The 18,390-nt window shown below is 42.6% G+C and overlaps 1 protein-coding gene across 2 annotated transcripts in view; it reads left to right on the top strand.

The window, feature by feature from the left end:
• LOC119972243 (tyrosine-protein phosphatase non-receptor type 2-like) overlaps window positions 1-17,316 on the top strand; it is a 108,903-nt gene extending 91,587 nt beyond the window's left edge. Inside the window, exon 10 of one of the 2 annotated variants that reach the window (XM_038808636.1) lies at window positions 17,021-17,316. In XM_038808636.1, the coding sequence (XP_038664564.1) occupies window positions 17,021-17,203 (183 nt within the window). In that variant the 3' untranslated portion in view covers window positions 17,204-17,316. The remainder of the gene's footprint in view (window positions 1-17,020) is intronic. The other variant, XM_038808637.1, reaches the window with a different exon arrangement.
• The last annotated feature ends 1,074 nt before the right edge of the window (window positions 17,317-18,390 follow it).

The following is an 18,390-nucleotide window of genomic DNA, read 5'->3' as shown; positions in this document are numbered from 1 at the left end:
ATGCTCTCTATCCCACGGATGTAAAAAACATTCACGGATCACCCCTCCCATCTCCTTCATGAACTCGGTCAACCACCACCACCACCCTGAAGGGGCCAGCGAGCATGGCCGGGACCTGCCACATTCGGGCCCAACACCATATTCCAGTCCCCCACCCACTTCCCCGCCCCAATATCAACTGGTGAGTGTCCAAATCCAGTATGGCAGCTCGCATTTTCCTCACAAACCCAACGTCGTCCTAGTTTGGGGCATGCACATTAACTAGCACCACTAGCCTCCCTTCCAACAAACCCATCACTATCACGTTCCTGCCGTCACCATCTTCTCCATCTGAAACCTCACCCGTTTACCCATCAGTGTCGCCAAACCCTGGGCTCTGGTGTCGAAGCCCGAATGAAGCACCTGGCTCACCCAGCGCTTATCTGGTCCTTTATCCTTAAGATGGGTCTCCTGTAACAGCACCACATCCGCTTTCAGGCCCTTCAAGTGCAAGAAAACTGCCGCCTCCTCACCGGTACCCCCAACCCTCGCATGTTCTACGTCACCATTTTGACCGGGGTGTCTCACCACCCCTACCCTTCCTACCCTCCATGACCATTCCCCTGGGACCAGCCCCAAGCCACTGTCTCTCCAAACGCCCCAACCATTTCCACTTGAAACCCCTCGCCCAGTATCATTCCCATCCCCTCACCATTCATGCCTCCCCAGGCCCATCGAAACCTGCCATACAAACCCACCCCCCTAAACTCCCACCATTCCACGGTCGCTTCACTGCGCCAGGGTCCCAGTTTCGATTCCCGGGTTGGGTCACTGTCTAATCGGAGTCTGCCTGTGTCCGCGTGGGTTTTCTCCGGGTGCTCCGGTTTTCTCCCACAAGTCCTGAAAGACATGCTGTTAGGTAATTTGGACATTCTGAATTCTCCCTCTGTGTACCCGAACAGGCGCTGGAATGTGGCGACTAGGGGATTTTCCCAGTAACTTCATTGCAGTGTTAATGTAAGCCTACTTGTGACAATAAAGATTATTATTATCCAAACAACCCAAAACCCAAAAAACCATAAATCTCCATTGTCCTCTCCAAACCACCCCAGCCCAAACATCTTTAACAGTTAACCATAATATTCATGAAGGGAAAGAACAACATAAAGGAAAAACTCAGTCAAAAAACATCCAAACACAGTCCAGACCCAAGTCTTCTGCCTTCACAAACATCACCGTCTCAAAATAGTAGTTCCTACCATTATGCGTTACCCTTGATTTTGCTGGGTCGGTCACACCAAACCGCATGTTGCATTTATACACGCCTCCTGGCCAACTGAAGGTCGCCTGTCTCCTTGCCAGCTTTGTCGTCATCCTGATATGTACGTACACTTTTGCCGTCCCGCTTCTGCTTCGCCCACCTCGGCACCTTCTCCTTCACTTGAAAATTGTGAAAGCAGACAATTACAGCTCTCGTTCTTGGTTTTGGCTGGAGTGGAACGATTGGTGGGCACTATCCAATTCATAGTGGGAGGGGTCCTCCCCCTCCCCAATCAACTTTGCCAGCATCTCAGCTAAGTACACTGAAAGCCTCGGGCCCTCCACTCACTCAGGCACACCCACAATGCTCAAATTCTGCCTTTGTGTCCTGTTCTCCAGGTCCTGGAACTGTTTTTCAGTTAAAAGTGCAGTGTGTAGCTTAGTGTCTGATTGGCTGAAGCTGCCCCCACCCTAATTGCTGAGAGGCAGTTATCTGTCAGTCACCTGAGGCCTGTTTAGGGGCACAAAGGTGCACATTGTATTCTTCTCTTCGAAGTTTAGGTAGTTTTGAGTCATCAGTTAGCTGAGGCCTGCATAAAAGAAAGACAGAAAGCGCACTCAGTAAGCTTGCGCAAGTCAAGGAGACACAGCCGGAGTAAGGCACATCCAGAGTGGGAATTGCAACTTGGTAATTTGGTGCAGTGAGGTAATTCGGTGCAGAGTGAGAGAAGGTGCTTTTTCGGAGGTGCTTTCTAACCCTGGTAAGTGACTGGTAAGTAGTTTTTCTTTTCATTGTCTAATTTATTTATTTTTATTTTGAAATTGTAGCTGTATAAGTTTACCTAAGGTTTAAGAGATGGCAGGAGATCCCAGACCCGTGTCATGCTCCTCGTGTGCCATGTGGGAGCTCAGGGACACGTCCACTGTCCCTGGCTCTTTCACGTGCAGGAAGTGTGTTCAGTTGCAGCTCCTGTTAGACCGCTTGACGGCTCTGAAGCTGCGGATGGACTCACTTTGGAGCATCCGCGATGCTGAGGAGGTCGTGGATAGCATGTTTAGTGAGTTGGTCACACCGCAGGTGAAAGTTACTGAAGGAGATAGCAAATGGGTGACCAAAAGACAGAGCAATAGTAGGAAGGCAGTGCAGGTGTCCCCTGCGGTCATCTCCCTGAAAAACAGATATACCACTTTGGATACTGTTGGGGGAGATGGCTCACCAGGGGAAGGCAGCAGCAAGGTTCATGGCACTGTGGCTGGCTCTGCTGCGCAGCAGGGCAGGAAGAAAAATTGCAGGGCTATAGCGATAGGGAACTCGATCGTAAGGGGAATAGACAGGCGGTTCTGTGGACGCAATCGAGACTCCAGGGTGGTATGTTGCCTCCCTGGTGCAAGGGTCAAGGATGTCTCGGAGCGGCTGCAGGACATTCCGGGGGGGGGGGGGGGGGGGGGAAGGGTGAACAGCCAGCTGTCGTGGTGCACATAGGCACCAATGATATAGGTAAAAAATGGGATGAGGTCCTACAAGCTGAATTCGGGGAGTTAGGAGATAAGTTTAAAAAGTAGGACCTCAAAGGTAGTAATCTCAGGATTGCTACCAGTGCCACGAGCTAGTCAGAGTAGGAATGTCAGGATAGATAGGATGAATGCGTGGCTCGAGAGATAGTGCAAGAGGGAGGGATTCAAATTCCTGGGGCATTGGGACCGGTTCTGGGGGAGGTGGGACCAGTACAAACCGGACGGTCTGCACCTGGGCAGGACTGGAACCGATGTCCTAGGGGGGTGTTTGCTAGAGCTGTTGGGGAGGGTTTAAATTAATGTGGCAGGGGGATGGGAACTGATGCAGGAAGTTGGAAGGTAGTAAAACAGGGACAGAAGCAAAAGGGAGTAAGGGGGAAAGTGCAAGGCAGAAAAGACATAGTCAAAAATCAAAAAGGGTGACAGTACAAGGTACAGTGACTGAGGGGATAGGTCAGTGAATAGGCCCAGTAATACTAAAAGGAATAAAACTGGAGATGTTAAGATTCAAAACAGAGGTAAAAAAACCAACGTAAGTGTATTTTACCTGAATGCTCGTAGTATTTGGAATAAAGTAAATGAGTTGATGGCGCAAATCATCGTGAATGACTATGATTTAGTGGCCATTACTGAAACATGGTTAAAGGATGGTCATGACTGGGAGTTAAATATCCGAGGGTATCAAACTATTCGGAGGGACAGAGTGGATGGTAAGGGAGGTGGTGTAGTTCTGTTATTTAAGGATGACATCCGGGCAATAGTAAGGGATGATATCGGTGCTATGGAGGATAAGGTTGAATCCATTTGGGTGGAAATCAGGAATAGTAAGGTGAAAAAGTCACTGATAGGAGTAGTCTATCGGCCACCAAATAGTAACATTATGGTGGGGCAGGCAATAAACAAAGAAATAACTGATGCATGTAGAAATGGTACAGCAGTTATCATGGGGGATTTTAATCTACATGTCGATTGGTTTAACCAGGTCGGTCAAGGCAACCTTGAGGAGGAGTTTATAGAATGTGTCCGCGATAGTTTCCTAGAACAGTATGTAATGGAACCTACGAGGGAACAAGCGGTCCTAGATCTTGTCCTGTGTAATGAGACAGGATTGATTCATGATCTCATAGTTAGGGATCCTCTCGGAAGGAGTGATCACAATATGGTGGAATTTAAAATACAGATGGAGGGTGAGAAGGTAAAATCAAATACTAGTGTTTTGTGTTTAAACAAAGGAGTTTACAATGGGATGAGAGAAGAACTAGCTAAGGTAGACTGGGAGCAAAGACTTTATGGTGGAACAGTTGAGGAACAGTGGAGAACCTTCCAAGCGATTTTTCACAGTGCTCAGCAAAGGTTTATACCAACAAAAAGGAAGGACGGTAGAAAGAGGGAAAATCGACCGTGGATATCTAAGGAAATAGGGAGAGTATCAAATTGAAGAAAAAAGCATACAAAGTGGCAAATGTTGGTGGGAGACTAGAGGACTGGGAAATCTTTAGGGGGCAACAGAAAGCTACTAAAAAAAGTAAGATAGAGTATGAGAGTAAACTTGCTCAGAATATAAAAACAGACAGTAAATGTTTTTACAAATATATAAAACAAAAACGAGTGGCTACGGTAAATATTGGTCCTTTAGAGGATGAGAAGGGAGTTTTAATAATGGGAGATGAGGAAATGGCTGAGGAACTGAACAGGTTTTTTGGGTCGGTCTTCACAGTGGAAGACACAAATAACATGCCAGTGACTGATAGAAATGAGGCTATGACAGGTGTGGACCTTGAGAGGATTGTTATCACTAAGGAGGTAGTGATGGGCAAGCTAATGGGGCTAAAGGTAGACAAGTCTCCTGGCCCTGATGGAATGCATCCCAGAGTGCTAAAAGAGATGGCTAGGGAAATTGCAAATGCACTAGTGATGATTTACCAAAATTCACTAGACTCTGGGGTGATCCCGATGGATTGGAAATTAGCAAACGTGACACCCCTGTTTAAAAAAGGAGGTAGGCAGAGAGCAGGAAATTATAGGCCAGTGAGCTTAACTTCGGTAGTAGGGAAGATGATGGAATCTATCATCAAGGAAGAAATAGCGAGGCATCTGGATAGAAATTGTCCCATTGGGCAGACGCAGCATGGGTTCATAAAGGGCAGGTCGTGCCTAACTAATTTAGTGGAATTTTTTGAGGACATTACCAGTGCAGTAGATAACGGGGAGCCAATGGATGTGGTATATCTGGATTTCCAGAAAGCCTTTGACAAGGTGCCACGCAAAAGGTTGCTGCATAAGATAAAGAGGCATGGCATTAAGGGTAAAGTAGTAGCATGGATAGAGGATTGGTTAATTAATAGAAAGCAAAGAGTGGGGATTAATGTGTGTTTCTCTGGTTGGCAATCAGTAGCTAGTGGTGTCCCTCAGGGATCCGTGTTGGGCCCACAATTGTTCACAATTTACATAGATGATTTGGAGTTGGAGCCCAAGGGCAATGTGTCCAAGTTTGCAGATGACACTAAGATGAGTGGTAAAGCAAAAAGTACAGAGGATACTGGAAGTCTGCAGAGGGATTTGGATAGGTTAAGTGAATGGGCTAGGGTCTGGTAGATGGAATACAATGTTGACAAATGTGAGGTTATCCATTTTGGTAGGAATAATAGCAAACGGGATTATTATTTAAACGATAAAATATTAAAGCATGCTGCTGTGCAGAGAGACCTGGGTCACAGAAAGTTGGTTTACAGGTGCAACAGGTTTTAAGAAGGCAAATAGAATTTTGTCCTTCATTGCTAGAGGGATGGAGTTTAAGACTAGGGAGGTTATGTTGCAATTGTATACGGTGTTAGTGAGGCCACACCTGGAGTATTGTGTTCAGTTTTGGTGTCCTTACTTGAGAAAGGACGTACTGGCACTGGAGGGTGTGCAGAGGAGATTCACTAGGTTAATCCCAGAGCTGAAGGGGTTGGATTACGAAGAGAAGTTGAGTAGACTGGGACTGTACTCATTGGAATTTAGAAGGATGAGGGGGGATCTTATAGAAACATTTAAAATTATGAAGGGAATAGATAGGATAGATGCGGGCAGGTTGTTTCCACTGGCGGGTGAAAGCAGAACTAGGGGACATAGCCTCAAAATAAGGGGAAGTAGATTTAGGACTGAGTTTAGAAGGAACTTCTTCACCCAAAGGGTTGTGAATCTATGGAATTCCTTGCCCAATGAAGCAGTTGAGGCTCCTTCATTAAATGTTTTTAAGGTAAAGATGGGTAGTTTTTTGAAGAATAAAGGGATTAAGGGTTATGGTGTTCGGGCCAGAAAGTGGAGCCGAGTCCACAAAAGATCAGCCATGATCTCATTGAATGGCGGAGCAGGCTCGAGGGGCCAGATGGCCTTCTCCTGCTACTAGTTCTTATGTTCTTATGTCCTCTCCTTTGGCTCTCAGCCCTCTATTGATCTCCGTCACCTTCCGCCACTCCTCACCCATCGAGATGAGCTGGTCGCTATGCCGAGACTATGCCTCTTCCATCCTCTTCATTTTCTCTCCTTGCTCCCGCACTGTCGTCAAAGTCTGCACCAACTCCTCTCTCATCGGGACACGGGTCTCACCTTTGTCTGATGCCTTTCAAAATGTTTTGAGAACAGCCACTCAAATTCCCCTGCCATCACTTCAGCCATCATTTCCACCATCATGGGCACGGTCCCACCTGACAAGCTCTCTCCTGCCATTTTTTTTCCTGCTGAACTCCTCACCACATTTGATGGTAGACTTTATGGGTTCTTTCTTCCGGTTTTTGACATCCCTGAAGTGCCTTGGACCTTTCCACAGCTTCTGCACAAGGATTCTCCCCAAAACTGGGTGTAAAGAGCCTAAAAAACACAACTCTAGCAGGAGCCACCAAACATGCCTCAACTGGAAGTCTCCGGATATCATATTAAAGTATCAAGGGCAGCACGGTGGCGCAGTGGGTTAGCACTGCAGCCTCACGGCGTCGAGGTCCCAGGTTCGATCCCAGCTCTGGGTCACTGTCCGTGTGGAGTTTGCACATTCTCCCCGTGTTTGTGTGGGTTATGCCCCCACAACCCAAAGATGTGCAGGTTAGGTGGACTGGCCACGCTAAATTGCCCCTTAATTGGAAAAAATTAATTGGGTATTCTAAATTTAAAAAAAAAATATTAAAGTATCAAGACCTGTTCGAGCAAGAACTTGTAAAGTATGACAAATCTGGGCTCAAATTGAGTTGAATTGGTATATTTTTCAGAACCAGTTGACTAACCCATTGACAAAGTGAAAAGAGTGGGTTTCCTTTAAAAACTGATCTTGTCTGTTGAAAATAATTGACAGGTAAGGGCTTGATGTTTTTTTATTGGAGGGCAAAAAAACATTTGAAATTGTTACGATCCCCATAGAGACCGATAACATTTAAAAAGAAATTTAAACTTTTTCAGTTACTAGCCGAAAAGGATGATACCAGCTCAGAAAGAACCTGCAACCTCTTCTCTCTGCTGACTACACCGACTGCTGTTCTTTTCCTTATCCAATGGCTTGGAGCTCGGAACTGGCAAATCTGTTTTTTTTTTGCCAAAGCTGCCCTTGTCCATTGTTCACAAGTCTGAGAATTCCACACCTTGCTCAGCCGATCCTTTCCCTCGACTAAGCCGAACTTGTTGTCTGACGGACTTTGGAATAGTCACATGACCCCCTTCATTTTAACCTGAATTTAAAGACACAGCTCAAAATATCACAATCTTACAAGCCTCATAGTGTAATAAAATAAAGTTAAAGCAATATATAAGTAATCGAATCTCATCCCCTAAAAGTGCTGGGTGTAAAATATATTATTTCGGCATGGTGGCGCAGTGGTTAGCACTGCTGTCTCACGGTACCGAGGACCCAGGTTCGATCCCGGCTCCGGGTCACTGTCTGTGTGGAGTTTGCACATTCTCACCGTGTCTGCGTGAGTCTCCCCCACACAACCCAAAGATGTGCAGGTTAGATGAATTGGCATGCTAAATTGACCCTTAATTGGATTTTTTTTTTAAATTGGGTACTCTAAATTTATTTAAAAAAAATATTATTTCCTCACACCTTCACCATGGTCGAAGCAGCTGCTAGATTATTCCCTGATGTATGGTTAAGATTAGGAGATTGGTACATGAAAAACTGCAGTTATGTTGATGTGGCATCATTCCTTGGTGCAATATGTTGCAGCAAAATCTATGCATTCAGCAAGCATTTTATTGGGAAATACCTTATTCTATTCCTATTATAATATTGTGTAGCAAACAAATGACATCGCAATCTAATGGAACGAAAATAATTGCGGCTCCAGGAAAATTACCTGAAATATTGCTGGTATTTATGATTCGGTTGCTGTTAAAGGCACACATTTTCTATTTAAGCAGTTTCCCATCATGATTTCTAATGGGAAGATGAAATGATGCTCCCTCCAGGGAAGCTTTGGCCATTTTGTACATTGACGTATAAAATCTTTGGATAATTACTCATGATCTGCAAGCGAATGGGAAAGATGAGAACGTGACTGAGGAAGGAAAAAGAGGCAGGTGGTGATTCTTGAAATCTGCTTGAAGTCGTTCATTTTGGCAGATTTGAGGTTTGACTTGACAAATCGGTTCCAGCCTCATGAAGGCGGGTGGAAAATAAAGGGAGAGAAGTTGAAAGGTCAGGTGCTGCCTGACCTGCTGAGAATTTCTGTTTTTATTATTGTTGAACTCTTGATGCTTTATCAAAGCTTCAGTGATTTGCTACAGGCTGTTTTAACCATTGTTTCCCTCCCTACCAAATTTTCCAGATGTTTCTTGAAACCCCTGACTTGTGCTGAGATGTACTTTGACAGGCCTACTCCATCAGGTCCTCATCGAGACATGGCACTTTACAGCCTGGAAAGAGGCCTTATGGCCCATCTTGTCGAGCACCTAACTATTCTAATCCCATTTCCAACATTTTGTATGCAATAGCATTTTGAGTGCTCATCTAAATACTTCTTAAAGGTTGAGGGTTCCTGCCCTACTGCCCTTTCAGGCAGTGAGTTCCAGATTCTAACCACACTATGGGTGAAAAGGTTTTTCCTCAAATCTCCTCTTTACCTCCTGCCCATTACTTTAAATCTATGCCCCCCGGTAATTGGCCCCTCCACTAAGGGGAAAGTTCTTCTGATCTACACCATCTATGTCCCTTATAATTTTATACACCTCAATCAGGTTCCCCCTCCGCTTTCTTTGTTCTGGGGAAATCAGCCCCAGCCTATCCAATCTCTCTTGGTAGCTGAAATGATCCAGCCCAGGCAACATCCTGGTGAATCTTCTCTGCACCCTCTCCAGTGCAATCACTTCCTTCCTGTCGTGTGGTGACCTGAACTGCACGTACAGCTCCGTCTGAGGCCTAACCGGCATTTTATATAGCTCAAGCATAACCTCCCTACTCTTAGATTCAATGCCTCGAATAATAAAGGCAAGAATCCCATAAGTCTTAACCAACGTATCTACCTATCCTGCTGTCTTCAGAGATCTGTGAACCTGCACACCAAGATCCTCTCTACTTCCTTGGATCTGACCATTCATTATATTCCCTTGCCTCGTTAGTCCTCCCAAAATGCATTACCTCATGCTTTTGATGGTTAAATTCCATTGGCACTCTTCGGCCGAGGTAGCATGCTCTTTCGAAGAGTCGATGCAGACTCGATGGGCCAAATGGTCTCCTGCACTGTAGGGATTCTATGATGATTCTATAATGTGCAGTTTCAAACCTTTGAATTTAGCAAACACTTGGCTGTCATAGCCCTCCAAGTGAATCCAAAACAGAGAGTCTGATAAAAGGGGGAGAGCGCGTGAAGTAGGAATGCTTGATATCTGCACATAAGTACTGACCTTCCGGCAAAGTTTAACAACGCATTCCCAATTGAAAAATGTACAGACCCTCGCTTCTGAGGCACCTAAGAAATGGAATGACCACATGGTACCAAGACTTTGAACCACATACCCACCAATATTAACGGTTAATGCCTTGAGATGAGAACAGGAAATAATGAGCATTTTCTGTGTATTTTTTCCATCCTGTATGCCATTGTATCCCCAGATCTAGCTGCCGCTGCTCACTATTCCTCGTTCAGGTTCTCTCATTGGCAACTGGTGCATCTAGTTTTACTTCTGCAAGATTTGTCCAATATTAATCCATGCAATCCTTCCTTCCTGTTTTAAAGTCCTTTCAGTAATCTTTCCGCTCACTCAAGGCACGCGAGTAGCAATTGCAATGTTGCCATTTGAACCTGAACACTGCCAGTGCCAAACATAATTGGTGAAAATCTATTGTGTTTTTTTAAAAATAGTTGGTGAGTTGAAAGCACACACTCAGAATAGGGGTCTTTAATGTTACTACACATATTTTAGCACTGAATCTCACTTAGGCACTTCAGTTGAACTTCTAAGCACTTATTTTCTTATCCATTGGAAAATGTGAAAGGAACCATTTTTTTATTTATTTTTTATTTATTTGTTTATTTTTTTTAAAATTTAGATTACCCAATTCTTTTTTCCAATTAAGGGGCAATTTAGCGTGGCCAATCCACCTACTCTGCACATTTTTGGGTTGTGGGGGCGAAACCCACGCAGACACGGGGAGAATGTGCAAACTCCACACGGACAGTGACCCAGAGCCGGGATCGAACCTGGGACCTCAGCGCCGTGAGGCGGTTGTGCTAACCACTAGGCCACCGTGCTGCCCTTCAAGGAACCATTTTTTAAATGCATCCCTGCAAACAGTTTACTGGCTGAATTATGATCCACACTTGTGGTTGAATTAAGTTAGATTATGTGTGTTCTCGTTAATCTTGCTTTTAGGTTGTGCTCTGTAAAGGTGCCAATCTAGATATTGCATACTTCAAAGCACTTTGCAGGCCATTATGTAATATTGTGGCTTGAAAGCCTATTGCAGACCCTAAGTTTCTTGAACATTTAATTTGAAGGTAAGGAGCATTTAACTGAAGCAGTGACTATGAACAAGTAACAGTTCTTTCTGCGGAAAGCAACTTGAAAATAAGTCATTTGTGGAATTTGGGCTTCGCTGGAGAGCAGAGATGTACAGTAAATGTGAAAATCCGGACTTTTCTATGTGAAATGTACCACTCCATCTTAAGCTATTCAAAATTTGCATCTAGCTGACTGGGTCTCCAGTCAAGTGTGTTAAACGGTGTGACATCCTTGTATTTGCACTGTGGACGTGTGTTAAACAGGACGTGTGTTAAACTTGCCACAGAAAGTTAGGGCATGTAAATCCTTTGGTGGAGTGGTTCTTAGTTACTGCCAAGTGACCTCTGTAGCACTGGGAAGTCTCATTCCTTCTGCTTTTAATTATTGTTGGAGATTTTGAAAAAAGGATTTTTTGAAACTTTTGCTTTCATTCTCATCTCTCTCTTCACCCAATCTTTTGTTCGCTCTGCCTATTGCACTTTCTATACCTGGTCTAACACTGAATTCGCCATTCTAACTACAATTGCTGTGCTGCTCGTGAACAGTTCTTCAATCTGATTGGTGAAGGAGATGCACCGAGGGTGCTGAGCTGTTTGTTCGCCTCTCGGCTGTAACTTGCCCTTCAAAACCACAAAAAGTCTACAGTCCAGTGCAAGTCCAGTCGCATCAAAAATCTGTGTTCAGTAGATTCAGTTTATTTGATGAGTAGGTACATGTTCTGAGCATAAAAACAGGAGACTTCACCTAGCGTCGGAAGAAAATAACATTAATTGGTCATAATCTATTTATAATTTCATAATTTTGTTTAACTGTTGTCCTTTTTAGTTGTGAATGTAACCTTAGTTTTGGCATCTTGATTCTATGAAATTCCTGAATTATTTTCATGTTTCATTTCATCTTTGATACATTAATCGGCAATTTTTCCTGTTTCTCTCATTTAGATATGCCTAATTTATTTCCTGTTTTGCCATTATTAATATTTTGTAATAATGCAAATGTTGCACATATACATTCACATATGGGTTGTGTGGACGTTGACTCTATCTTGGAATTAATAATAATCGCTTATTGTCACAAGTAGGCTTCAATGAAGTTACTGTGAAAGCCCCGAGTCGCCACATTCCGGCGCCTGTTCGGGGAGGCCAGTACGGGAATTGAACCCGCGCTGCTGGTCTTGTTCTGCCTTACAAGCCAGCTGTTTAGCCCACTGTGTTAAACCAGCGCCTGTGCTACAATTGAAGAAGAACCACTTGAACCTTAACTTTGTTTCTCTTCACAGAGGCTACAAGACCTGCTGATTTTTTTTTTCCAACACATTCTGTTTTTATTAATGGAGTGAGGGAAGTGGAATTGCTTTGCAGTTGCTGCCATGTGAGAACAGAATGCCATTTGGTGTGACTGAGAGAGATTAGGAAAAAATATTTCCCCGAGGGTCGAGAGTCTCTGAAACTCCCTTCATCACAATGCGGCAAACGCAGAGTCTTTGAATGTTTTTAAGGTAGAGTTAGATAGAATCTAGATGAGCAAGGGATGAAAGGTTATCGTGGATAAGCCGGAATGTAGAGTTGAGGTTACAATCAGATCCGACGTGATCTTGAAAGGCGCGAGGGGCTGAGTGGCCTACGCCTGCTCCTAATTTGTCTGTGTAAGAATGTAAAAAGGGATCAAGCAAAATGTGGGTATGTTTTGAATAGGAAATAGTGTATTGTAGCCTAGTCATTGTTTGTGAAGGACGTGGCACATGGGGTTGACTGCTTGATGTAGTTGAGAGAATTGGAGCTATAAGAGAGCTGCACTCACCCTTGAAGCTCATTGAAGTGTGCCTTGCACTGAATCCAGGCTCTGGGAAGTAATATTCTATGAACTGTCTGCCATCAGGCCAGGGGCATCTTGGGACTCTTCTGCCGACAATGAAAAAAAGTGACTTGCATATATTAAGTGCCTTGCACAACCAATTGACATCTCAAAGTGCTCTACAACCAATGAGGTACCTTTGAAGTGGACTCCCTATTGTAAGGTCGGAAACGTGGAAGTCAATTTGCATGCGGCAGTACGATAGTGATAGGATATTGATTGAGAATAAATATTGACTCAGGACAACAAGGATAACTTCCCTGCTCTTCTTCAAAATAATGCCACAGAATCTCTTATGTTCATTAGAAACAGCAAATGAGGCCTCAGTTTTACATCTTATCTGGAAGGCAGTTCAGCACACTCCCAGCACTGCACTGCAACTACACCGTTTTCATCTCATTCTAATTGGGAAACGTTGTGTGCTAATTGGTCGCTGTGTTTTCCCTCAAAACAAGTGACTAAAATTGAGACGATAATTACTCAGCTGTAAAGCACTCAGTAGTACCCCTCTGTAGAAGGCAGTACGTAAACCAAAGTAGTTTTCCTCTTTCTTGCAGTCTCTCTATCACCTCTTCCACATTTCCCACCAGCACCTCCTCTCATTGTCCTCAGTTGGAATATTTATATCTTAAGCATGAATGAGCTATATATTTATTGTTATTTACAGCACAGAGGGAGGCCATTCAGCCCATCGTGTCTGCACCAGTTTCCAAAAGTGCTATACAGCTAGTACTATTCCCCAGCCCTATCTCCATCGCCCTCATCACTTTCAAATATGTGTCCAGCTCTCTTTTGAAACCTCCTGTGGAATCCACCTCCACCACTCTCCCAGGTAGCGCATTCCAAACCCCAACAACTCTAGAGTTTCTCCTCAACTCACTCCGAGCTCTCTTGCTGACCATCTTGAAATTGTGACCCCTAGTCACTGACATAGCAACTAGTGGAAACAGAATATCCTTCTTTACCCTGTCAAAATTGTTCAGAATTTTGAACACCTCAATAAGGTTGCCTCTTAATCTTCTCTGCTGCTAGGAGAAAAAGCCCAATTTCTCCAATCTTTCCTTGTATCTAAAATTCCTCATTCCTGGTATTGTTCTAGTAAATCTCCTCTGCATTCTCTCCAGGGCTTCAACATCCTTCCTTAAATAGCATGCCCACAACTGAACGCAATACTTCAAATGTGGTCTGACCAATGATTTGTAGAGTTGCAGCAGCACTTCCTTGCTTTTATACTCGAGACCTCTATTTATAAACCCAAGGATGCCAAAAGCCTTATTAACAACTGTTTCAACTTGCTTGGCCACCTTCAGAAAATTATGCACTTGAACCCTGACGTCCCTCTGCTCCTGTACTCCCCTCAAATTTGTACCATTGAGCCTAGATTGTCTCCACATGTTTCTTCCACCAAAATGCATTACCTCCCATTTCGCTGCGTTGGGGTTTATCTACCAGATATCTGTCCATTTGGCCAATTTGTCAATGTTTCTCTGAAGTCGCTCAGTGTCATCCTCACAATTCACTATTCTCCCTAGCTAAGTATCATCTGCAAATTTAGAGATTTTGCCCTCAACAGCCACTTCTAAATCATTTGTATAAATCCGAAAAAGCAAAGATCCCAGCACTGAGCCATGGGGAACGCCACTTTCAACTCGTCTCCAGTCTGAGAAATGCCCATCTATACCTACCCTCCGTTTCCTAGCTCTCAACTAACTTCTAATCCATGCTGCCAAGGATCCATGAATCCCAAACATTTTTAATTTGCTAACCAACCTGCCACGTGGCATTGTATCAAATGCTTTCTGATAGTCAACATCCACAGTACTACCTTCATCCATTGCATTGTCACCTCGTCAAAGAACTCAATTAAATTTGACAGACATAACCTGCCCTTGGCAAAGCCATGTTGACTGTCTAGTATTAATTTATTTTTCTCTAGGTGTATATTTATCTCATCCTGCATTATGGCCTCCATCAGTTTCTCACTGTCAAGCTAAATCATTAAAGGCTTTGTTTTCTTTAAAGTTCAACTCATTTCTGTTCAACTGTGTTTTTGTAAGAATTAAAATTGGGATCAGTGGTCATGCATTTGAGTGCAAATCCATCTCCGTCGGCTGAATAGCTCTCAGAAGCCAATAGAGTATTTAAAAATTAGACAGCCATTTAAAGCAATCCTGTCAAGCGCACTCACACATTTGACCTATTTAAGGCTTTTAATACAATTCTAAACAGTAGAACATTTATTTAATGCATTTCACAAACTTGGGGCATCCCAAAGCACTTTGGAACCAATGAAATTGTCCATGTCTTTTTTTATTGTCCATCCCTTTCTTCCTGAATAAAGCTTTTGAAATTTGACCTCGTTGATACTTATATTTCATCGTAATTGTTCCATCTCATTCTCACAATATTGGCCAGCTTAAATGTTGCTGCTGCATCTTTGGGAATTGTACATATGGTTCATGCTCAGATCTTGGCTAACAGAACCACCAGTCTGGGGCTGGTTTAGCACAGGGCTAAATCGCTGGCTTTGAAAGCAGACCAAGGCAGGCCAGCAGCACGGTTCAATTCCCGTACCGGCCTCCCTGGACAGGCGCCGGAATGTGGCGACTAGGAGCTTTTCACAGTAACTTCATTCGAAGCCTACTTGTGACAATAGGCGATTTTCATTTCATTTCATTTTCAAGTCCCAGCCCAATCTTCTGGGAGAGGTCAAGGTCTTCAAGTACAAGATTCAAAAACATTTAATGGATAGTTTCAATGTTATTGACAAAATTGTAACATTTAGAATTTTTGAGAGAGTAACAAATGTTGGTAATTTTATTTTCAAAAATATTGAGTGTTTTGATTCACCCAACAAACATAAGGAAAAAATGTTGCGAAAAGGTGTTGCTATTATAATGTTCACAAACGAATTTAAATGTTGAACTAAGTCGTTTTGGCATTAAATGTTGACTGAGTGTGACTTGCTATATGAAATGATAATGGACAGGAAGTTTGAGTCGCCTGCAGGAATTTTAGTAATAATATAGATTTTGATTCCTGTTTTAACCCCGGAAATTATCAGGCTATGGAACTATGTTTTTGAATCCATGTCCAAAAGTGTGCAGGTAAGGTGGATTGGCCATGCTAAATTGCCCTTCATGTCCAAAAATGTTCGCTTGGGTTATGGGGATAGAGTGGAGATTTGGGCTTAAATAGGGTGCTCTTTCCAAGGGATGGTGCAGACTCGATGGGCCGAATGGCCTCCTTCTGCACTGTAAATTCTATGATTCCAAGCCATTAATTAAGCTTCTAGGTGCACATTAAAAACAAAATGATGGTTCACTTCAACTTCATTCTTAAGAGGAAATAGTTGAGAAATTTACACTTTTAAAAGGTATATTTGGAAATATATAGCCAAGGGCATCATAATTCTTATTGTTAGTGGTTTTATTCTAATATAAGCTTTTATTATGTTTTTGGAGGACAAATCTTTGTATATAATATGTGATATAATTGCAATATAATGTTTCATAAGATGGTTAGCACTTTTGAATATTGGAATTAAAGATAAAATTCTAGATGAATTTTCACATTCTCAATGATGCATTGCTGGAAAGAAAAGACACATGCTGTTGAAGCGTTTCGACTTGCATCATCAGGGCAAGTGCAAGAGTACCAAGTTTCAAAGGGGGAACGAGAGGTTCTACTGTGTGAGCAAAGGGTTCCGATTGGTTGGCAAATCTGCTTATGCAATTGTTTATGCAAACATTTTAGATTATCTTTGCTGTAAAGCAAAGTAACTATTTGGAAATTTAGTCCTAATACACAATTTATTGTTTAATATTTTCTTCCAATTCTGTATTAATGCGTATAATGAGAAATAGCAAATCACACATGTAACCGTGTGCAAATGCCAGTCATATTTAGGTTGTTTTTCTATTTAAAGTATTCAAATTATTTTAAATCGTTGGTAGCATTTGTTCCACTTTATTAAAACATACTAAGTTTTATAACATGTTTCAAAATTCTGAAAATTGCATCCTAGAATGTAATGTATTAATCACATTGGCCAAGTGTTGCAGCTGAAATGGAAGAAAGCATTGAAATGGTTCTACATTTGCTAAGATTCCATTTGCAGACTGATTCACTCTGTGCATGTGGTAAAATTAACAAAATTAAGCTTCAGATAGATTTAGATCCCATACATTAGCAAATAATACAACAGTTTTAAAATCGGGAACCTGAAGTTCCACAAGCCAGGTGTTGTGATCTGAGTGAATACCCTAACAAATTTTAACTCAAATGACTATTATTCCCCCAGTGACAATAGATTTTATCCACTTCATTACAGAAGCAAAATCTTGTGTTCTAGATTGCAATACCTGTGAAGTACTTATTAATGTATGGATACAGTGGAAATGTTGCACTAAATAAATTTAATGTTCTGTATTGTATGTCACAGGCTAAAGACTGTCTGACTGGTAACTCCACAGAACAGATGCCACATTCTGCACCTATTTTTATCAGCCGTGGGAAAACAGAAACAAAACCCTACGAGGACAGTGAATTCTGCTATGTAGGAGAACTCACATGTAACTGTTTACAGCGTAAACTACTAGATGCAGGAGATAAAACACATACCTGACCCCACGGGACCTTCTGCAGAGGAAGTGGATTTCATGTATTGTCACATGTTTTATAATGCTTAAACTCTGTGTTGCAAAAAGAAATTAATAAAGCTTTGTACTTTAGTCATTTCATTGTATTGTATTTTTGTACCTTTGTACAGCGTTAAATGTTCTGAATTGAAATAAAATTGTTTTCTGTGTTTTGTAGGGGAAGCTAGCATTATACAACACTGGCATGATGTAAGTTTCAGTAACGGCTTAAAGCAGGAATGTTATGTGGCAAAATTTGACACCAATGAGGGCAAAATGCTTGGTCAAAAAGAAGTAGATTTTAAGGAATATCTTAAAGGTGAAGTGAGGGGTTGAAAGACTGAGGTTTAGGGAGGGAATTTCAGAGTTTAGGAACCAAGCAATTTGAAGGCACCACTGGTGGAATATTTGAAATCGAGATGCTTAAAAGACTAGAATTGGAGGAGCACAGATATCCGAAAATTGTGGGGTTTGAGGCAACTATCGTGAAGGGGATGAGTGAGGCCATGGAAGCATTTGTAAACAGTGATGAGAATTTTAAAGTCCAGTTTTAAGTGACCTTTCTAATTCCATTCATATTTAATGCACAGACACATAAATTGCTTGTTTTAATTTTTGTGAAGTCAATTTTCTTATCCCCTCTATTCAGCTAAATTATATATTTTTGTCCTTGGAAAATGGGTGATGTTGGCAAGACCTAGTATTCATGATGGTGACCTTGAACTGCTGCACTCCTCGTGTTAACATTTCCCCAGTGTTGTTAAGCTCATGGATTCTAGGATATTAGCCCATGAACAATGAAGGAATGGAGATATTTGTCCAAGTAGAGATGGTGTGTGATGTACAGCAGTGTTCCAATGATCCTACTGCTCTTGTCCTCTGTTCAAGATCATTAGACTTGGAGCAGCTATTGGAATGACCACTGTGCATTGCTGCAGTGCATCCTGTTAGTAATATCAGTTACAGTGTGCATGTAGTGGAGAGGTCCAGTAACAGGACATCAATCAAGCCGACAGCTCTTGTTGTTACCATTCAGGCAGGTGGTGAGTTTTAAATCTGACTTGTGTGGAGTAGACGATGAAGAGGCTTTGATGGGTCAGGAGGTGAGTCACCCATTGCAGAGTACCCGGCCTTGGCCCTGCTTTTGATTGATTTATTGTCATGTGTACCGAGT

This window comes from Scyliorhinus canicula, chromosome 10 (genome assembly GCF_902713615.1).
Source record: "Scyliorhinus canicula chromosome 10, sScyCan1.1, whole genome shotgun sequence".
NCBI lineage: Eukaryota > Metazoa > Chordata > Chondrichthyes > Carcharhiniformes > Scyliorhinidae > Scyliorhinus > Scyliorhinus canicula.
This window is presented reverse-complemented; position numbering and strand designations above follow the sequence as displayed.